This window comes from Dysidea avara, chromosome 8 (genome assembly GCF_963678975.1).
Source record: "Dysidea avara chromosome 8, odDysAvar1.4, whole genome shotgun sequence".
NCBI classification, from domain to species: domain Eukaryota; kingdom Metazoa; phylum Porifera; class Demospongiae; order Dictyoceratida; family Dysideidae; genus Dysidea; species Dysidea avara.
In genome coordinates, this window is record NC_089279.1 from 33,654,594 (window position 1) to 33,678,099 (window position 23,506).

The window sequence follows — 23,506 nt, forward strand, 5'->3', positions numbered from 1 at the left end:
ATTGAGGGGCAGATTAGAAAGACCTATACATCCCATCATTTTTGTCATGCTAGATGCTTCCACACTGATGATATATGTCCTCTACTAGTTATAATGGATGAATGTGAATGTCCTGATGGAATGGTTATTCATGATCTTAAAAATAAGTGTGTCCTACCAGAAGAATGTCCAGGTACAGTGTATGTTGTAATATTTTATGAGAGCTATATCTTTTGTTGATAGGATAGATACTGTAGTTATATATATGTACTGTAGTTATATATATGTACTGGTTTAAGTTAAAGCACTTAGTGAAGCTGTCTATAGCTATAGATTACAGTTTGCTTAATTTGGTTACTTCCATTAGCATAGTGGCTATGATAACTGACTGTAGTATACTGTTACAGTAGCCATTGCGTATATACATATTTTAAAAATAATAAATTTTATTAAGATAGCTCTATTCTATTGGGTAAATTCCTCTTCAAGTGTACTGTATTGAATTGTTTAATACAGTGGAACCTGTCTTATCTGGACAGTCTAGTACTTAGTACTGTCCGTATCTTAGAAATGTCCGTAACTAGGAAATACGTTCTAACACACTAAAGTAACCGATTTAAACACACAAGACATGATTGTTATTGCTATCAGTTAGTGCTATAACATTTATTGGGCAGAGGAGGAAGTTGCTATAGAGCAGTCATAGTCACTCCTCTGGGCTATAAAAAATGTATTATCACCTAGCAACCAAGTGGTAGTTATTATTAGCAGAATAAACAAGCCACCTAACAGGTAAACAGCAACCTTTAGGCTCTCTCCTTGTGCCTTCATTTAAACCAAACTCCATTATGGTCAATAGCCACATGACTACTTTGACATGGAGGTTCCTGAGGTCCTGGTTCTACTGTAGTGTGTATAGGAGAACACAGCCTGCCATGATTTGTTATAGGTTCCTCAAACAATATAATATGTACCAATTGCAATTCATTATAATGTAGTATGGAATACCGTAATAGTGGAAAATTTTGGTGGGAGAAACTTTTGGCGAATTTGGCGAGTATGCATGGAATCGCCAAAATTTTGCTCGCCATTTTTCTAAACACTGAAAGTGTAGTAAGCGCTGTTCTTCATCAATGAGTGAATATTGTTACAGCGGTGAGTGGTTAGTCTTCCGCAAGTATCCCATTGAATACAGTATGGTTTTAGACTAGGTAGAGCTCAGGCAGATGGGCAATTCAACTGCCCATACACATGCCTCACCACACACTTTCCCTCACATGTTCCAGTCTTGATTAGGTGCACCTCTTGATTACTGACTTAGCGAGCTTAGTAGTGCATGTCGTTTTTGTTATAGCTAGCTATTTACATAAGAGTGCATAGATTCGAAACTGCAATACTTCGTCCATAGACATTGCAAAGCTTCTTCGCGAATGCTGTCAGATTAAAATTGTATGGGCAAAGTAATGTGATGCATCTGCTAAAATATTATTTGCCAATTTCTGTCAATGATAAATTCACCAAAATTTTCTGCCACCAAAATTTTCTGCTATATGGTAGTAGTGGCTGGCTGAGCTAATAGTACCATCTATAACAAAATGAACTTGGATAGTCAATAATTGAGTTCCATACAGCTAGTTGAATTATTTTAATTTACATGGATCAAAACATTCATTTGTTAATTTCTTATAGTTTGTCCAATTGATGGACAGATCAGAAGGAAACACCCAGTTCATATTTGTGATCGTTATTGTGATGATCCAGAAGACAAAATATGTGGTCCAGTTGATAGAGAATATGTCTGTGAATGTCCTGATGAAATGATCATTAATAAAGCTATGAACAAGTGTGTTCATCCCAGGGATTGTCCAGGTATGTATGTCATTCTCACTGTCACAATATGTTATAGATCTACGTAGCTGTGTATAATAAAGAAAAACATGGTAGCTTATTGTAGCTGGGTTAGTCTATATAGGAAGCAGTGTATTTATTTATTTATCTATGCATATGTATGTACGTTTGAAACATGATATGTGCATACTGGCAATGTTATTAAAAAAATATTTGTAGGATGTGTGGCTCAAGTATGTGGTATGAATGGCATGTACTGTTTATATTTTAGATCCTGTCCCATCCACTTCATCTAGTGTGTTTAAGTATATCATGTGCATGCATGATGTAATAAGTATCGATACAAGGGAATGAAGGATTAAGGAACATCTATGAACATAATAAATCTTCACCTTTCTAGTTCCTACCACTTCAGTTCCATTCAGTAGCGTACATGTGTATATACATGGACATGAAATAACATACTATTAATTGTAAATGTTAATGAGTTACATTCCATTTTTACTTTATGTACTGTCCAGAGGCATAGCCAGAACCCAGGGCCCAATCCCAAGCATCAACAATTGTACATGCACATCAAGATGGAGATACTCTAATAGAACAGTCACCTTAATACAGCAGTCAGATAAATATGAGCAACTAATAAACTGTTAAAACTCAATTTCAGAGGGTATAATGGTTAAATTGTCCTAGGTAGTATGTAGCTAGTTAGCAGAAAGCCATAATAAATCAGGATCAAGATACCCTTATAGAGCAGTGAAATGGTTCAAACACATCTGTATAAATGAGAGCAGTTGTTCAGGCTATGCACACATAATGTATTGTATATATGAACAATAAAATGTCAGCATTAAGTGACCAAATCACAAGACTGGCAATACTTTAATTGTCTTATTTACTCATGCACTATGTGCAAAACACATCTTGCTGAATATATTGTTTACCTCTGCTAAAACATATTCTTTTCTCACAGATACTTGCAAAATAAAGGGATACGATTTAGTTATTGCAATTGATGAGTCTAGGAGTGTGGATGAGACTGAGTTTAAAAAAATTCTAAACTTTGCTACAAGAATAATTGAAGAATTAGACATAGGTGAAGACCATACAAAAGTTGGAGTAATACTGTTTGATAAGGAAGCTAGAGTACACTTTGATCTAAACCAATATACAAACAAAAGTTCTTTGCTGTCAGCAATAAATCAAATAGAGCATAATCCAGTAAAAGGAAACAATTATTCAATTGTGCTACAACAGCTACATGAACTGTCACAGGATACATCAAAAGGTTTTAGAGATGGTTTTGATGACATTGCTGTAATTTTAACGGATGCTAAAAATGTACAAGATAGCGATATAAAACAATTACCAACGAAACTGAATAGCACTACTAACTATGAGCTGTATGCTGTTGGAATTGCTCTTGAAGATCGTTCATCTGATCAACAACTTAAAGACTTAGCACTCTTAACTGGTGATGAATCACATGTGTTCATTGCTGATAGTGTTACTGATGAGCAATTGGACCAAATTGGAGATAACCTTACTGTACTGTTATGTGAAAGAAGACTAAGTAAGTGGTTGCCACAAAGGGCACTGTATTAATTACTAAACACTATGTGGACCCTGTTTTAATTGACAGTTGCAATGCATGAACAAAGCCCACTAGTATGAGCACAGTTAGCTAATAATAGAAATCACAAACAAAATGAAATACTCAGTAGTAATGGGTGTGTTCAATCAATATTATGATCAAATCAATCAATATATAAAATTATGTCTCTTGTATAGAGCTTATATAATTGCAAACCAAGTGCTTGTCCTAATAGTTTTTCTATATTATGATGGGTGTGAACAATCAATAGAACTTCCACTGGTAGATCTATTGTATGTTATTATTCAATATTTGGTAGTATTATTGTACTACTCTAATAGAGTGCACATTTTTGAGGACTTCTGATAGAATATACATGGACTGAATACTCTAGAACAATCTAGTACTTCTATTTTAGTAGATCTATGAAATTCTAAACATTTATATATTTACAAGCCGATTTAAACTAGAAATTTAATTTACAAAGAAATAAAGTGAAGTGATCAGCCAATAGTTAAGTGGTTAACAATGCAGGGATTGGGTATGGAGGTTCCTGGGGAAAGTTTTTCAACATATTTTGTGTACTGTGGTGACTACTCTATTAGAGTATCGTGATCCCACAATTTTACACTTGTTTGGTTTTTGCTTTATAATTAACTTTGTAGCTGTACCTCTGCTGCTTTTCAAACCATCAAAAAGCACTGCTATAATGATCAGCCTATGTACACGCCAATGTTCAAGTTATTCCTAGGTTTCATTTTTACTTGAATAAATGCTCATAACTCCTTGGATATTCATCAGATTCATAGCAAACTTGGTACATGCATAAGTGTAGGAAGATAATTTGAAGCCTCTGTAGCCCCCATGGCTTAAGAAGAAACAAACCAAGAAAATATTTAACACCCATACAGTACTGTATCTCGCAAATGGCTGGTATGAATCTAATCAAATTTGCTCTGTGGCCTATGTGCCCTGTTGGACAGCTATATAATGCAAAAATGATGTGCTGTGGAGAAGGGGCCATGGTGCTATGCACATGCGAAAATGCTGTTTTCTTTCTTCCTGTCAATATACTCACACTGGCTTTCTTGGTGGTACAACATCTTGATCATGGCTGCACTAAGATTGCCTTCCTTGAGTTCCCACATATGTTTAAGTGCATGTGATTTAATGGGTGCACGGACATGTGGTATAGACATAAAGTAAACTAGGTTTCATGTTGTAGATTATGTTTTCTTTTCCAGCTTATTCTCACAGGATACTTTTGTCTCAGCAAAGATAGCTATACAGCATGCATACACTTCAATAGTTACATGGATCATGCACAAACGTATGTATACTCATTTAGTGTCATAAAAGTAGCAGTACATACTTGTACCCTTGTAATATAAATATTGTTGTAGTGTGGTATATAACATGGTATATCCTTCACCTTTTAGTTCCTACCAGTTCAGTCTCATCCACTACAACTTCATCTCCTTCCCCAGGTGTGTTTAAGTGTATGGGGTGTAATGTGTAGCATTCATGGACATGAAATGACTCACAATGAATTTTTAAAGTGTTAAATATTTCTATTTTTACTGTATGTACTCTTTAGACTACCTGTACTGTCAAATCCTTTAGTACTCTTTGATATTATGATGTGTATTATTCTAACATGTACTTGTAATACATTGTAAGTATTGTGTGACATTACAGGCATATTAAAAATTACGTAACTAAAAACTGTTGGCTGAATCCCATATAATATATATAGTGTGTGGTATATATCCTTCACCTTTAGTTCCTACCACTTCAATGTCACCCTCTACAACTGCACCAAGTCCATCTTCCTCCCGTGCACGTATGTTTAAGTATATGTGATTTAATGGGTACATGGACAAGTGATATAAACATAATAATGAATTAAGTTTCATGTATGTAGATTACATTTTCTTTCCCAGCTTATTCTCACAGGATACTTTTGTCCCGGCAAATATAGCTATACAGTACAATAAACCTTAATAGTTACATGGATAAAAATGAACATGCACAAATGTTTGTATACTCATTTATTGTCATAAAGGTAGCAGCAAATACTTGTACCCTTGTAATACAAATATTGATTTAGTGTGGTATATAACATGGTATATCCTTCACCTTTTAGTTCCTACCACTTCAGTCTCATCCACCACACCTGTACCAACTTCATCTTCTTCCCCAAGTATGTTTAAGTGTACGTGATGTACTTACCAAGTACCTTGGTAGCAGTCACCTTAACAGAGCAGTCACACTAATACATCATACTAATAATTTTACTGTATAAACCTGAAATCACTTTTAGATTCAATTTTAGAGGGGTCTAATTTTCATGGTTGAGCATGCCCCCAGACCCTGTAGGTTGGCATGCTTTGCATGCTATAGTTTAAGGTATGTCTTTCCTATATTGACTTGCTATAAATATAGCTAGGCCCTGACACCACCAAACGTTTGGCTACTCCTGTGGTACTGTAGTCTGTTTAGCCTACCAGTATACTATCAAATCCTTTGCTCTTTGGTGTTAAAAATATTAACGAAAAACTGTTGGCTGAATTCTTTATGTATAGTGTGGTGTTGTATCCTTCACCTTTTAGTTCCTACCACTTCAGTCTCATCCACTACAACTACGTCTTCCTCCCGTGCACATATGTTTAAGTGTATTTGATTTAATGGGTACATGGACATGTGATGTAAACATAAAATGAATTAGGTTTCATGTATGTAGATTACATTTTCTTTTCCAGCTTATTCTCACAGGATACTTTTGTCTCAGCAAAGATAGCTATACAGTACACATACACCTTAATAGTTACATGGATAAAAATGTGCATGCACAAATGTATGTATACTCATTTAGTGTCATAATTGTATAGGCAGCAGTGCATACATGTACCCTTGTAATACAAATAAATATTGCAGCATGATAGGAATTGTAATGTGGTATATAACATGGTATATGTCCTTCACCTTTTAGTTCCTACCACTTCAATCTCATCCACCCCACCTGTACCAACTCCATCTCCTTCCCCAAGTATGTCTAACTGTATGTGATGTACTTACCAAGCATGTATGATGTCATTCCTGCTATGGAGTCTACCCATGCCATATTAACTTATAAACTTGTGAGGTCACTCAAATGTCCACCCATGGATCCATTGCCATCAGCTGCTTACCACGTACCATCAGGTTGCCTTCAAGCTGTCCTACACCTTGTATGTTAACCTTAGAGTTTAATGTTCTATGAATATTTTCTAATGAAACATCTGACAAGTAAAATCAGGTGTTCCCCAAAGCACGGTCCTAGGGCTATGAATGTTTTTACTTAACGTCAACAACATATGTAGCTAAAGACATAAACTTTTCAATTCACCTCTTCACAGAAATAATATCCTACAACAAGATCTGGATAAAATTTTTCACTAGGCTAAAACCTGGCAGATGAAAAACAAATCTCAATGTTGAAAAATATGTTTTCCTACAATGCACAACTCCTATAATAACCACTTACTTCATTTAAAATAAGGCACTTGTACTAAAGGACCAGCATCCATACTTAGGTGTCACATTCCATCAATCAATGTCTTGGCTCCACCACATTAAAACCACCTCTATACTAAAGCTTCAGCTTCTAAAACAAAATTTCAGTAAATGTTGTAAAGAAGTATCTTAAGACAACAGCTTATCTAACATTTGTACGTCCTCTACATACGTAAATTGTGTTTGGGACCACCACCAACAATATTTGATAAACACAGTAGAGAAAATCCAATGACATGCTGCAAGATCGGTCACATCAGTGCATAATCCAGTGAGTAGTGTTAGACATTAATTTTGTTAGGCCAGTTGAAGTAGAAGAGTTTACAAAGCATAATACATGTTAGTTGCCTAAATTTATTGTGTAAAGAACTACACCATAACTTACTATCCATTCAACTTCCCCTATATTACATCTCCATGGAAACTAGACATTTATTTGTTACTCCAGTAGCCAAAACAGCTGCTGGTAGAAACTTGTCACTGACTTCAAGGTTTTAGGGGTTAACAGCAAAAATTTTATCCTTGAAATATTTATACCTTCATAACTATAGTCTAAAATATTTTGTATTGTTTGCAAATCCATGAAAATTTTATTTTTAGCAACATTGCTCATTCCTCGAAAAAATTTCCCCTAAAATGTTTAGGCTATATGGTTCTACCATACTGTTTGATAATTATGTGCATGCGTAAATGTGTATGATGTCATTCCTGCTATAGAGTCTACCTTTGACATATTAACTTCTAAACGTGTGTGGTACCTCAAATGTCCACCCATGCATTCATTGGCATCAGCTGCTTGCCATATACCATCAAATTCCCTCAAGCTGTACTGCACCTTCTTTAGAGTTTATTTGTGAGTTAAAACTTTCTGTTTTGCACTGAAGTGTGGCAAAAACATGCCGTCCCACTTGAGCTATGGTAGAGTATATGACTACATTTAGAGGTTCCTGGATAATTAAAATCCTATATATATAATTGTAAAGGATATATACTTAAGCCTGGGATTCCCTAAACGCTGATTACATCTGCCACAGTAAGAGCCAAATAGCAAATACGTTATGTATTAACAGTAATTGAAGGAGCCAATAGCAACAGGGGACAAGTGCTTTTTGAAAATTTTGGTGACCACATGGTGAACATTAAACACAATTTTGGGACATAATTGAATTATTGTAATATTTGCTAAAATTTGATTTGAGACTGCCATAAACTTTTAAATTATGTTGTTTACTTAGTGACAACGTTATTCACATGGTTCCCTTATTTCGCTTCTTTGTCTATGAATAAAAAGTTTCAGATTTGTCCTACAGTAATATCATCATCTTCCAGTGGTTTTTATTTTTATTCCTGGCAGAGTATCTAAGCAACATGGTACAGTTTCTGTAAACATGACTTCAAGTATTGCACATAAGTAGTATCAATCTATAGATTAAACAATTTGCTTAGAATATGTATATACTACAGTGGTTATTTTGTTGATTTTCTAGTTTGTCCAGTTATAGGACAGATCATAAAGCAATATGTTAGTCATCCTAATTGTCATGAACGATGCTTTGAGACAGAGATAAGATTATGCCCTCAAATACTCTTAGAAAATGGATGTATATGTCCTGATGGAATGGCAATAGATGAGGCTACAAATGAGTGTGTTCTTCGAAGTGATTGCCCAGGTATATACTGTCATAGTATTTTGTTGTGAGTCTTGTGACCATATTACATGTGTTATCCATGCCCAGTTGCTGTTGTTGTTTCCTTACTTCATTTACATGATATCACAGTTTTCCTAGCTGTAATTGGGGACTTGGTGTTAACTGGGTAAACATCCTACCCAGCTGTGTCATCAATACTATAAGCACATGGGGAAGTAACTGCCAACTGTCCATTCTGGGTGAACTTAGGGTGCACATACGTCCATCCATGAGGCATGACACACCCCCAGGAGTACTTGCATGCTTGAGTAGTGCACAGGTATCCAGTGTCTCACTGGGCTATCATTACTAGCAGAAAGCTTTGATTGTATTGGTTTTGTGTGTGTGCATAAGTGCATGTGTGTGTGTGTGTGTGCATGCGCGCATGTGTGTGTGTGTGTGTGTGTGTGCATGCGTGCATGTGTGTGTGTATGTGTGTGTGCATGCACGCGCGTGTGTGTGTGCATACGTGCATGTGTGTGTGTGTGCATGCGCGCATGTGTGTGTGCATGCGTGAGTGTATGTGTGTGTATGTGTGAAACCCTCTTACCATATGATGTAGTTGGTAAGTGCATGATTTACAGAATTTTTTTCTGAAAGCTATTATTGTGGATTGAAATATCATTATTATTGCCATGTACCATGTGAAATTTCACAGCTTGCATCATTGACGAATTTCCAACATTTTTTTGCATAGTTGCACCTCCTGCTAGTGCTTACATACCAATTATGCATTTCCACTAAAAATAGATGTAATTGATTGCAACGCAATAATTTGAAGTTAAAATTCCTTGGCAGGGGCAGATCTAGGATTTCCCAAGGGTGGGGGGTGCTAAGCTAGGGGGTTTATAGTGGGAACTAAAATATGTGGCAACTGCTTGATATAACTATATAATAGTAGTATTGGTAGTGCACATGAGGAGCATGCTTTATCTAGAGCAGCTGTGGGCATGCCCTCACATGAAAATGTTGCAAATTTAGCTTTCTGAGATCGAATTTGGTAATAATATTGACTGAACCTTACTGAATAAGCAATGTGAGCCACTTAAACTAAGTGAAATCATCAGTACCTAACAGTGGTGACTAGCTTTCATATAAGAGCACAGCATAAATGCTGCAGTATGGTTTGAGTTCAAAGTTGAAGTTCAAGGGGTCTTTGAGTTGGTCTTTGTTCTTTATGCTTTAAAGAATTTTAATAATGAATGTTCTGTTAGAGTATTTCAATGTTTAGCAGCTTTTAAGCAGTTTTTCCCCTTTTTATCCCCTCTTGTTGATTCTTAGAAGAGATTGGCTCTTTTCTCTTCTTACTCTTTCCATGTTTTCATTTCCCATGAACACTTTAGATGCAACTGCACCTGTGCTGTAGCTTCTACTATCTTTCAAGCTAGCACATTGTAAAATTTTGGAGGGAGTTGCTTCAGCCTCCCATGCACCCCCCATAAATCTGCTCTTGCTTGGTGTGGGAATAAAATAAATACAGTGCAAACCTACGTAGCATACCACAATAAATAAAGCCAACATGCTTTAGGAATTAAATGAGAGAATATAAGCTAGCCTTTCATGTTTTGTCATAGCACCATGACTTGAAATCAGTATGCTTGATTCAGCTAGGTTAGAATGTGAACCAGTCTTGTAGGATAATCAAAATGTGATGATGTCATAATGATTCACTGTATAATTTGTAAACTAGTTTGGTAGGTTTAAGATCATGAGATCTCACCCAAAACATATGCCGTGTTTGCAGAGAGAATCACATGTTGCTGTAACAAGTACCATTAATTATGACTGTTACATATTCCTATATATTGTGCATAATTTCATTGTATAGCTACCCCCTTTCTATTGCTAAGGCTTACATTACAGGCACATGCCTATTGAATGTACATGTTCTTCTCATTTCATGTTTGTATGCGATAGCAACTGATGGTATAGTTGCTGTAACAGGTGATAGAGAACTGAGGAAATTTGGGGAGAATTAGGACAAATGAAGTGCTAATTATCTGCACATTGGCAAAAACCAAATCAGTCATGCTCAATTTAACTTATATGATATTCAGTAGTTGCAACTATCACATTGTGTTATACAAGTACACAAAAAAATTTGGAATTTTCAACTAGTCTAGGAGTAGGGACCATGATGATAGCACATCGATAAAAAGTACTGAAACAAGCTGGAGTAGTGTACGATATTAAATCACAGTAAAACAATAATAAGTGTTATATCCCTACTGTGCATTCAGCTGGGTATTATCTTGGAGCAAAGTAGGGATATAACACTTCTTAAACCCCAGTGCGTGGGAGTATCAAAGCGCCGCGCTGGGTTATAACTACCATACAGCTAGACAGAGCGGCGCTGCTACTGTACGATATATTAGTTATCACCCAGTGATAACTAACTTATCACCCTGTTGCGGAGCCACTCAGTCTCTTTCGTGACATCATAATAAACCGCGAATGGCATTGTTTACCGATGGAACAAAGAGCCAAATAAGGAAATATTGATACAAAACACACAAATACAGCACTTAATTAAAACTACCTAAATCTTGCAAGAAAACTGTTAATCCTTTATACTATAACACTACAAGTTACCAATACGATAGTTTAACAAATGTCAAGAATAGTACGTGACGATTTTCGCTCCAGCAATCACTCCCAATGGTCACTATGGTGAAGAACTAACTTCCTCTAGCTTCATCGTTCTATCTTGGACTATGGTAGCCACTTGTTGGTCTTTATTTTTCTCTTGCACACCACGCGACACCACTATACCAATTTCTGATGAAGGCGACTCGGAATCGTACCTGGAACCGCTGCTTCATAACACCGCCCTTCGCTACAGTTTTGTAGGCAGTATGTAAGGTCTCTCTTGTGGCTACGAAGTAGAATATCCACACAATTCAGACGAAATCTTGAGCACAGTGACAGGAACTCAAACCGGAACTTAATTTACTATCCGTAAACTTCTGCGCACTCCCGCGCACTGGGATATAAAACAGTTATATCCCATATACTCGGATGATATCATTGTTATTACACTCGTACCGGGATATAACTATAACTTATTGTTTTACTGTGATTTAATATAATCAAGAGTAAATAATGGAAGAGTATTTACTCTTGATATTGTGCACTACTCCAGCTTGTTTCAGTACTTTTTATCAATGTGCTATGGTCCCTACTCTAGTTGAAAATTCAAAATATTTTGTGTGCTCGTTTGTTAACTCAGTTTTTTGTAAATAATTGTTATGAACTCATGCACACATACCGCATCTGAAATGGTGCCATGCACCCCAGTTATATCAATTATCATCTGAAAAGTGAAGTATCTGTTGTCAGCTATGTTCAACCCGTTACACAGCATTTCGAATCAAGAGCTGTTTGAAAAGCACCTCTGCAATCCACGCATACTGAAAGAAAGAAATGGTGCCACACGCCCCAGTTATCAATTAGCTATTATCTGAAAAGTGAAGTATCCATTGCGCTTTATTGTCAACTATGTTCAACCCGTTACACAGCAATACGAATCAAGAACTGTTCAAAAACCACCTCTGCAATCAAAATAGCCACTATGAAAAATACAATCAATTTCCATTACAAAGGGAAGCCATCATGTGCTACTGCCAAATAGACACTTTTCGCAGTCAACAAAGATGAATGGGACACAAAGGAGTACACTGGTAAGTCCATCAAGAGTGCATTGTATGTACTGCAGTATGCCAAAAGGCACCTCTCGGGCCAAAGCGACATTGAACAGTGAAAAAATCAAGCCCATAGCCCTAGCCGTTGTCGAGTTACGCTTGTCTGAAGGCATCAGTTACTCAGTCAGCCAGTAGAAAATTAATAATTCCATAGCAACTTGTTGAGGTAAACTCCATAGCAACTTGTTGAGGTAAACTCCATAGCAACTTCGCGTTGCATCTGAAGGCTTGTTTGGGCTTAGTTTTGTCTAATCAATACTTCCTCATCATCGTCAGGGAGCTAGTTTTTGGGTGATGTTATTTTGTGGGCCACACCTTCTCCTTTGTGGTCCCTGCTATACAGTACTATCATACTGTATGATACTGTGCATTAATACAATCTGGTACTTATTGAAAGACCTATTTGCTTCAAGATCAACTGTTAATCCACTTATGTATTGTGTCATATCCACAATGCTTATCTGCCTGGCTTGTGCAAAAGTTATTACACCCTACTCCAATTATTTCCTCAGTTGCCCTTTCCCCAAAGTATTTGTGTACTAGTAATTGTATGAGTGTTTATTCGTTTTGTGTTGTTATATGCACCTTATGGCATTTGTATGTGGTAGATATTTGCATGAGTGTTTGTTTGTTTAGTGTTGTTGCATACACTTCATGGCTTTGTGGATAATGCTACTGTGGGTAGAATTAGGGCAACAGAACTAGGTGCAGTGGTAGGAAAAACTATTAAAAAGTCATGTATTTATATGAACATGGAATCCATGGTAAGTGGTGATTGCAACCCAGGGGTGAATCAAATCTGCCAAATACACACCACCTGGGATGTTGCCACACCAATCAGCATGTTAACATACACTTAAAAGTCACCAACCAGATTAGAAATTTGTGTCTTAAATGACAACTATATCATTATTTCCAATAATTATTATTTTGTAAATTATGAAAATATGTGTTTTGTGTAATATCTTTTCATAGGTTGCAGAATAGAAGGACTTGATACAATCATTGCACTGGATGTTTCATTTAGTATCACCAGTCATAATTTAGCCCAATCAGTGTTAAAGTTTACTAAACGAGTCGTTAAAAGGCTGGATATTAGTCTAAGAACCAATTTGATTGGATTAGTACAGTTTGGTTTTGATGCTTCGTTTGTTTTCCCTCTTCAGCGATACACCAGTACAAGAGATGTATTGTCAGCTTTAGATGAATTTGGTAAAATGTACCCCAGACATAACAAAACCAATTTTGTTCCTTTGTTGGAATTTCTTGGTACTTCTGCAAATGATCAATCTTTGGGTTTTCGACCTAACTATTCCAATGTTGCTGTAGTTATAACTGACGGTCGATCAACTGATACAAGTAACTTGAGTTCAGCAGCCATGGCACTTCACAATCGGGGTGTCTATCAACGTTATGCTGTGGGAGTTGGAAATGCAAACTTAAATGAACTAGAAGTCATTACTGATGATGAAAAAACAGCATTTTTTGAGAGTCAACTTAATGATGAAACTATCCGACAACTGGAACGACAACTTTTTAAACACCTGTGTCAAAGTAAGTTACAAACCATTTACCATGCATTTGGTAATATATTGTGTAGCTACATAACTGCAAATTATATATACACCATGATCACATGAAACTTCAAAGGCACTGCTGGTTGCATATACACCCCAAACCCACAGGTGAGTATATATATACCTACCTGAGGTTGAGTATATATGCACTCACCTAGGTAAGTACATATATACTCACCTGGGAAGTCACGTGACACATTGCTGTGTCACGATTGCGGGCTGATAGCCCGACGTGGGCAGGTAAACGATGCCCACGCTAGCATGACTAATCACCCAGATGACTCAGGCTAATAGCCTTCGTCACGCTAGGTGATCAATCACCCCAGCCAGTAAGAGTCCAACCTCTGGATTCATTTTATAACCATACCTCGTGACTTCAATGATGGGTGACAGCAAGTAATGTTGCTCCTACATTTGTTGATATGAACGGACAAGTCCTGGGAATATACAGAGATATGTTTACTAAGTCCCACAATCAATTCGATTCTTCATTGTGTGCTGAACTGCAAGAGGGACACTACCAGTGTGTCTACCATACCAAACTATGGCGAATTAAGTGAAGTATAATTTTAAGTTGGGTTGTGTGTATATGGGTTGTTAGTAAGTAATGTAGTGCGGATTAATTTAGAAACATGGTATTATATCATATGAACCATGGCTCACTTCGGTGTATTGCACTTATATACACCCCTCCTCCTGGAAGTTTATCAACAGTAAACTTTCTCTGATTTCAGAGTCAGGGTGTATAATATAGTGCAATACACCTCATAGCCATGGTTTATATATTACATATATATGTATTAGATAAAGTACTGCTGCGAGTGCTATACAGGAAATATAGTACGAAAAGATAGGGTGAGAGACAAATATAGCATGAGGTAAAAGCCGAGTGCTATATTTCGTCTCGAGACCACTCTTTGAGTGCTATATTTCCTGTATAGCATGAGCGAAGGCAGTGCTTTATCTGGTATAGAGAACTGTCAACTTGAGGTACACACAAAACACACAAAACAATTAGAAACTCATGGAGTAGTGTTATCATCACTAGAATAGGCATTGCACCTGTGCTTCGCCTGTGTTGTACTGTGCTGCACCTTCATTAGTCATTTTGTGAGTCTAGTCCGTCTTCTCAACTACTAAAAGTTTTCAATTGTGGTACTTTAATAAGAATATTTCCGTGATATTCGTCAGGCTAAGTGAATGAATAACATAACTGTTGGGTAAGCATGTCAAACCTGAACATTAGGACATTAGTCAAACAAAAGTACGCTATCACAACTTGGTCATAATACAATGTTTGTACCACTGGACTTCACACTGGTTGCCCAAAAATTGTGCCATTCCAGGACAACAGCATAATTATGAAACAAATAGTTACTACAACACAGAAGGCTTACTGTTGTACTGTCTACACTGATATACCATAATTTAAAAACATAACAGGTAGGCATTAAATACAATACACTTAACATCTGGGTACTAGGAAAAAATCACTATAACATCACAACATGTAAACTGACCTAGAAATTAACACCCTTGATGCCACTACAGTCTACACTGGATATTTGTTTGAACCCATCAACACTATACCTGATACATCTGAGTAGACTGACCTGCAAATTCACATCACTAGTATACAGTGATAATTGATAACTATAAAAACAACAATTGCAATAATACAATTCTTCTGTACGTCAACTGACCTGAAATTCATGACACTCGATACCGAGACCTGTAAAAGAATAAGCAGGCACTGAAGTCAACCTTAAATTAAACACACATGCAAACTGACCTGGAACATCGGTCGCAACACCAAAGACACCTGTTTCGATATCTGACGAAACAATCCAGCTGGCACTGAATTAAAAAGAGAATGTGCAAAAAATCAATATGCCAGGCTGTACCAATAAAGGATGGATCATCAAAATGAACTAAAAATATATATCCCATATGCAGGTTAAGTGAGTAACATAACTGTTGGGTAAGCATGTAAACCAGAACATTAGGTCATTGGTCAAACAAAAGTACGCTATCACAAACTGGTCACTGATAATTGATAAATACAAAAAGAACAATTGCAATAATACAATTCCTCTGAACGTTAACTGACCTGAAATTCATGACACCTGTATCTTTGTTCTTGCATGGTCTCAACTTACATATGTACCATGATCACATTCAACTGCTAGTGGATAAACCAGTATGACCAGATGGCCTGCAAAAACCAACAAGCAGGTGTTAAATACAATACACCTAAAGCCTGGAATATGAAAAATATTATATAAGCATTATTCCACACTGATATAGTAATAGATTATAGGACGTTGTGGAACTTGCCTAAACGTGTAAACTTGAACATGAGGACAACTGCATAATCTGGACACTTGGAATTGTCCAATACCTGGTGAACAAGTTAGTACTAATGACATTCACTTCAACATTTTATCCCAGCTGGGTGAATCTCTTGTAACTGAGTAAAAAGGTGTTTATTTTCCACCTGCAACCAAAGTTCTACATTTCGATCTGTGGTTGAGTGTACATAAACTGACCAGAAAAATCAGTATGCCATAGCCGGGGTATGGAAATGGTTCCTTTCCTTCTGTTGTGACATTACTTACAGCTGACTGGTAAATGATCATCGATGTCCCCGTGGACCCCAACAATGAGTATATCAATAACTTCACAAGTTGGAATGAATTTCCTTTCAACATGTGGTGGAATGAATTTCCTTTCAGCATCTGGTGGACGGGTCCATAAACCCTATCGCACAAACACGGTGAATCAGTGTGTGGCGATGTGACACATTACACAAACTTCACTCCTCGTTTTGTTAGCATTCAAGACCGGCATATATCATAGAGTACCTCGATCAGTATTCTTGACTCTTACTTCTTCAAGCGTTGCTCAAGCGATGTAGTTTCTCACAAGGGGCTCGAGTTTTTCATTAAAGTCGAGCCGATTAAAGTATGCCTCACCATCTAGTTACATTCTTAAACCATTCAATTTAAAACCACGTATCACGAGTGTCCGCTTAAGGTAATTAGGGACCTTCCACGAGATTTCCCCTAAATAGATCACGTGTTAGTTGTCAATCCGGTGGATTCTGGTGGTATACATGGTTCAACAATGCGGTAAGTGTACATATGCTGTCAATAATTGTTTGTGCACTGCTAAACCAAGTTATTTTTGTGTGATAAGCATGCTTGAGGAAGGGTCTGGGGGACGACACTAATGTTTTGACAGCAGTTGATGGCCAGGCAAAGAACTGCGAGAAGAACTACTGTGATAGTGTGATAGTAGGGAAAAATTCCCACCCCTATAGCTCTGCCTAGGGGCATTATCTACAGCTACTGTATTATGTTGCCGATATGTACATCCGGGCCAAGAATAAAGGTGAAAGTGGTAGTAAGGCTCAATCTTATTATTCTGCTGAACAGGCAAGGGAGTCTGGGACTCTGGGGGCATGTTCCCTCAGGAAAGTATAAGTATTACAACTTTTTTGTTTTAATTGCTTCATCAAGTATAAAAATTTCAGTCAAAAGGTGATGATCGAGGCTCTGGTCTTATGCACTGGTTGGAGTGGTTGTATCGATACTGCACTGTGGCAACCTTGAGGGGTTAGTGCTGGCATTATCCTTGGCAATACTATTCCATCTCCCCGAGTCTTGATGATTGAGTCCTCCATTCCTTTCTCTGCTGCTCCAATCCTGAAGCTGTGACCACAGTCAAAAGGTGACGATCGAGGCTCTGGTCTTGCATCTATACTGTACTGCAACACCCTTGAGGGGTTAGTACCATCTCCCATCTCCCATATACAAGTCTTGATGGTTGAGTCCTCTATTCCTTTCTCTGCTGCTCTAATCCTGAAGTTGTGACCGAAATAATAAAAAATGGTTATAACATGATAAATGATTATGGTGATAACAATTACAAATGTATTTATAGCTGTGTAGCAACTGTAAACTAATTAGTCACTTGCAAGTTTAATTAGGTGTCTGAAGCATTTAATATGCACAGATATGAGATATATTCGTCACATGCAGGCAGTAAAGATAGATTTACTTTAATAGAACAGTCATACTACACCGTAAATTCATACTTCCGAATTTACGGTGTTATGAAACAATCATTATTATGTATGGATTTTACTGACTCTCCAAGATAATATTCTGCATTAATGTTAATTGCTCATTTCCAAAAAAAATTACCTTTTAAACCAAATGTAGAGTCTATCACTGACAAAAATGAGTGATATCCACCCCAAAAACACCTTTGCTGTAAAAAAGGCGTGCCCAAGAAACTACAAGTACCTGGAACCCAATATAAAAAAACAAAAAGAAAACAGCTCAGCTGAAGTGAAAAGTAACTGGTGACTTAAAGAGCTGATATCTGAAGCGGCCAAGAATACAATTACTAAAGTTTAATCCATGCAAGAGCACCTTGGCTATAAAACAGGTGTGTACATGAAAATAACTGGTAACTGAAATGGATGATATCTGAAGCGGCTAAGAATGAATGGTCATATACAACTAATTCAAAAATTTAACACTGAACCTTTATAATTCAGCTATGTTCTATATTCACTCTTGCTGCATCGTAAAGTAATTTCTTTTAACTCTAATTGGCTGGTAATTTGGCCGCCTTTTTTAATAGCCAGTATAATAGAGCAAAAAAAGGCGGCCAAATTACCAGCCAATTACAGTTAAAAGAAATTACTTTACGATGCAGCAAGAGTGAATATAGAACATAGCTGAATTATAAAGGTTCAGTGTTAAAATTTTGAATTAGTTGTATATGACCATTCATTCTTGGCCGCTTCAGATATCAGCCATTTCAGTTACCAGTTATTTTCATGTACACACCTGTTTTATAGCCAAGGTGTTCTTGCATGGATTAAACTTTAGTAATTGTATTCTTGGCCGCTTCAGATATCAGCTCTTTAAGTTACCAGTTACTTTTCACTTCAGCTGAGCTGTTTTCTTTTTGTTTTTTTACATTGGGTTCCAGGTACTTGTAGTTTCTTGGGCGCGCCTTTTTTACCACGAAGGTGTTTTTGGGGTGGATATATATTACCCTGTACATAATCTTTCTGTTTTGTTTATTCAGACAGAAAATGCCCAGCTGGAATGGTGTTTAAAGAATGTGGCTCTAATTGTCCGGTAACATGCGACAATTATGACAACTATGATTGTCAAGTAGTTGGCTGTCATCGGGGATGTTTCTGCCCATATAACAAAGTGTTGTCCAGCAATGGAACATGTATAGATGTTTATGATTGTCTTGATGATCCCACTCCTACTCCTCCTTCTTCAGGTTTGACAACTAATTAAGTTATTACATACATAAGTATTTCATGGGTATTATTCCAATTGTTTCATGTACTAGTACACTACTTTCAAGGTTTTGGTGGATGTTTTTAATAGTAGTAAAACTGTTGTTTGACTGTGATTGAATATAATTTAATAATTAGAGCTGTGTGTGGTAAATGCATTGCATCAAAAATTCCTGTAGTCTAAGTTAACATACTATCGTTAAAAGATAAGAGTAATGCGTGCGTCAAAATTGCCTTTTATGTTATAGAGTGTCTACATGAGGGAATTGTGTATGAAGAAGGACAAACATTTCGGCCTAACTGTTCCACAGTTTGCATTTGTGAAAACGAAAGATTTAACTGTGCATTTGAAGAGACTGAGTGTGGATCGACTTGTATTATACATGGGGACCCACACTATAATACATTTGACCAATACAAATATGACTTTATGGGACTGTGTGAGTATGTTCTCTCTGAGCCATGTGACGCAAATGACTTTGTCATTGTTGGTAAAAATACTGAAGTAAAGGGCAACAAAGCTATTACAGCAACAGAAGTAGTAAGAGTGATTATTCCTAGCCAAGATTTAGAAATCGATCTTACAAGAGGTAGGGGTGGACAGGTGTACATTAATGGTGTACTACAGCCAAATGATGGAGATGGAGTGCTGTATAGTTCTGTTGGAGTACAAGTGGTCAGATCAGGTGGACATCCTACAGTGTTCCTTACAATGAGGTTCCCAGTGAAAATACATTGGGATGGAAGCCGTAGAGTACGTATTACTGCATCTAAAGAATGGCAAGGACAGTTGTGTGGACTATGTGGGAACTACAACAATGATCACAGTGATGATCTTGTGCTCACAAATGGCTCACTGACAACTTCCGTGAATGATTTTGGGAACAGCTGGTTGTTTGCTAAAACAGAAGAGAAGTGTCTACATGATCCTATAACGTGTCCACCTGATATTAGACCAATAGCTGAATCAAAGTGTAATGTTATTGCTACTGTATTTGGAGCATGCTACAGTGTAGTAAATCGCGATGACTTTTTTGAAGATTGCGTGTATGACTACTGTGCGACTGGAAGAGATGAAGAATACTTTTGTGATGCTGTATCTACTTATGCTGAACAGTGTGCATCAGAGGGTGTTGTTATTCCCAACTGGAGGACTCCTTCTTTTTGCCGTAAGTATAACTTATTATATCTGCATAATAAATTATAGTGATGAATTTCTTAATGTAGCTATTAGTTGTCCACCTGGTAAGGTATACCAACAGTGTGGACCATCGTGTCCTCAAACATGTGATATTGTCAATGGTGATGATACCTGTATTGGTGGTGGCTGTGCTTCAGGATGTTTCTGTCCAAGTGGAATGGTTCAAGCACAAAATGGCACCTGTATAAGTGAGAGCAGTTGTTCAGGTACAGCAATAGATGAACTAAGAAATATACAAAATCCTATGTGTGAATTGATTGTATATACAAGATAGTGTCTGCATCAAGTAAACTTTAATTGTCATATTTATTTACACATTATGATTATCTTATGCAACGCAACTTGTTGCTTGTAATTTTTATTATTTACCTCTACTAATACATAGTATATTCTTCTCTCACAGTCTCTTGCACAATAAAGGGATATGATTTAGTGATTGCAATTGATGACTCTGTGAGTGTGAACAAAGATGGGTTTGAAAAAATTATAAGGTTTACTAAAGAAATGATTGAAGATTTAGACATAGGTGAAGACCATACAAAGGTTGGAGTAATAAAGTTTGCTGAGGAAGCTACAGAATGCTTTGATTTAAACAAGTACACAAACAAAGCTGATTTGTTGTCAGCAATAAATCAAATACCGTATACCGGGGAAAAAGGGACAGTATTCTCAAATGTGTTACAGCAGCTACGGCAGTTGTCGCAGAATACATCAAAAGGTTTCAGAAATGATTTTGATGACATCGCCATAATTGTAACAGATGGTAGAATAAGAAACAGAGGTAGAAAAATGGAAGAAAAAAAGATAGAAATGGAACTTAACATCCATAATTATGAACTATATGCTGTTGGAATTTCTGATGGTCGTTCAGCTGACAAACAACACCGTGACTTGGCATTCATAACTGGCGATGAATCGCATGTATTGATTGCTAATGAGGTTACTGATGACGAATTGGACCAGATTAGAGGGAACCTAACTGCACAGTTATGTGAACGCAGATTAAGTAAGTGACTGTTAAACACTGAGTGGACTTTGTGTTGTAATTTGCAATGCATGAACAAAGCCCACTAGTATGAGCATACAGTGTATGCTATAATAGGGATCACAAACAAAATGAAATATGTGCAGAAATAAATTGTATAAGTACCTATCACAACAATTACTATTAGGTAATAATGGGTGTGTTTCTAATGTGTATTCAGTGTGACTTTAGTGGCTCTTGTAAGTACAACAAGAAGGGTAACAGAATACAGTACATTGTGTAGTGACTAATTATGCATTTTAAAAATAAAGCCATGCATTGTATACAACTATATGTACCAGGTGTTTAATATATAAAGTTCAGCCTTAACTTGGAGAATTACAAGGTTTAATGTTAAACTATATTACTATATAGTCTGGAGGTGTGTAATGGTGCAAGTATGTATATAACAATCATACAGGTCATTATGGCTTGTTTGTTTCTTTTAGTTGTGGTCAATTTTACTGCTGGTAGCTATGATGTAAACGTGGGTGAAACTAATGCTATTGTACGAGTACAAGCACATGGAAAGTTTTCCACTCCTTTTCTTGTAAATGTAGTAGTTGAAGGCGGGTTTCATCTATCAGATCCAAGTAAGCATTTTCTTTTTTATCATGTCTATTGAATATATATACAGAGGTTGTCAATACAGTCTGTCACACTCCACTTTTTGTATAACATAGGTGAAATCTTTTTCATTGAGGAAACTCGTGAAGTACTTTTTCCTGCTACTATTAATAATGCACTAGTACCCATACGTGTGTTTCCTGATGCACTGCGGCGTAGTGGGATGGCTGGAAGATTCAATGTCAGGCTAGAAGTGAATGATCCTTCAACTAACCATGTGATTATTGGATCACCAAGTCAAGCTGTGGTCACGGTCCCTGCACCAATTGTAGAATAACTCAATCGAACATGATGAGTTGTTAAAACATTTTACATATTGTGCTTGTAATTGTACTACATTTACCTGTTTAGGCTGTACTCATCTGTTTTTTTTATAATTAACAATTTCATATATAACTGGATATTACTGAGCAACTCTATTAACCTATCACTGCTACATAGCTAGCTACCATACAACAGGAAATTTTGATGGATCCACAATTCATCCGCTTTTATGGATTACCTGTTGATAAAAATTGTAAATGGGGTCTTTTGACATGTGATGAAGGTAAAATTGTGACAAGATTTGTCATAATTGTTAACTTTTTCTTCTGTCAACATTTCCTGTCATACCGTACCAGGTGAGGGTACATAAAGGCTACATATGTAGCTGAATACTGCTAAGCAGACAGAGAACAACAATGCGATTGCAAGCATGCACCAAAAACAGCACCTGTAAGAGCTAAAACAGTTCAGTCCATGAGCGAAGTTTAGACTTAAATCAACTGCCTATTATATATAGGCTAGGAGTCAACATTCAAAAATTCATTTATAAGCAAGCATGCATACCAGGAGAGGAATCACACCTGAGTTTTATACATACTGTTTCTTAGTTGATCCCATCCCAAGAGTAATACAATGTTGATGAAATTATACCCATATAACATCTTCATTCAAAGGTTAGTGAAACACAGGGATTCATTTTGATGGCTTTCAGGCATTATGAGTAGTGAATTTTATATTAGTAGCAAGAATATAAGTTGCTAATGATGTCAGTTGTGAAGTCAGCATCAATGTGTATCAGTGAAATCAGCTGTGTTGAGGAAATAATATTTTATTTACAAGCTTCAGTAAGCATGATTTTGTAGTTGGTTAGTTGTCAGCAATATTAAAACATGGTGCTATGCCAAATTAACTCAGTACAACAGAGAGCAGAATCCCTATATAAATGTACAGGTGTATAGAATTTTTTGACATAAAAAATGGATTGGGGACAATTTCTGCCTGCTTGTAGAATTAATGACATCTCCTGAATGCATGCAGAACTAACTTCAGTATTTAGTGCCGTTTACGTTTTAACATTACCTCTCCTTGTGAGTCTCCTGCATGGAATTTCTATCT

General features: G+C 36.7%; 1 protein-coding gene and 1 long non-coding RNA gene across 4 annotated transcripts; one reads left to right on the top strand and one right to left on the bottom strand.

Moving 5' to 3' along the window:
- Positions 1 to 44: 44 nt before the first annotated feature.
- Positions 45 to 22,521, top strand: LOC136264569 (uncharacterized). Its single transcript, XM_066059332.1, has 15 exons — positions 45 to 172; positions 1,669 to 1,848; positions 2,801 to 3,400; positions 4,861 to 4,908; positions 5,205 to 5,264; positions 5,568 to 5,624; positions 6,414 to 6,470; positions 8,464 to 8,646; positions 13,341 to 13,919; positions 19,049 to 19,255; positions 19,523 to 20,443; positions 20,502 to 20,681; positions 20,879 to 21,481; positions 21,949 to 22,092; positions 22,183 to 22,521. The coding sequence occupies exons 1-15, from the start codon at positions 94 to 96 to the stop codon at positions 22,401 to 22,403; spliced, it is 4,119 nt and encodes a 1,372-aa protein (XP_065915404.1). The 5' UTR covers positions 45 to 93; the 3' UTR covers positions 22,404 to 22,521.
- LOC136264574 (uncharacterized) lies at positions 5,294 to 17,148 on the bottom strand. Of its 3 annotated transcripts, none has more exons than XR_010705206.1 (8): positions 16,757 to 17,147; positions 16,492 to 16,702; positions 16,053 to 16,439; positions 15,735 to 15,799; positions 15,646 to 15,674; positions 15,463 to 15,595; positions 5,561 to 7,067; positions 5,294 to 5,402 (listed from the first exon to the last, which is right to left on the bottom strand). It is a non-coding gene; the product is annotated as an uncharacterized lncRNA (long non-coding RNA). The 3 variants fall into 3 exon arrangements; XR_010705207.1 differs by having other exon boundaries at positions 5,561 to 5,675; positions 6,027 to 7,067; positions 16,053 to 16,702; positions 16,757 to 17,144; XR_010705205.1 differs by having other exon boundaries at positions 16,053 to 16,702; positions 16,757 to 17,148.
- Positions 22,522 to 23,506: the final 985 nt, after the last annotated feature.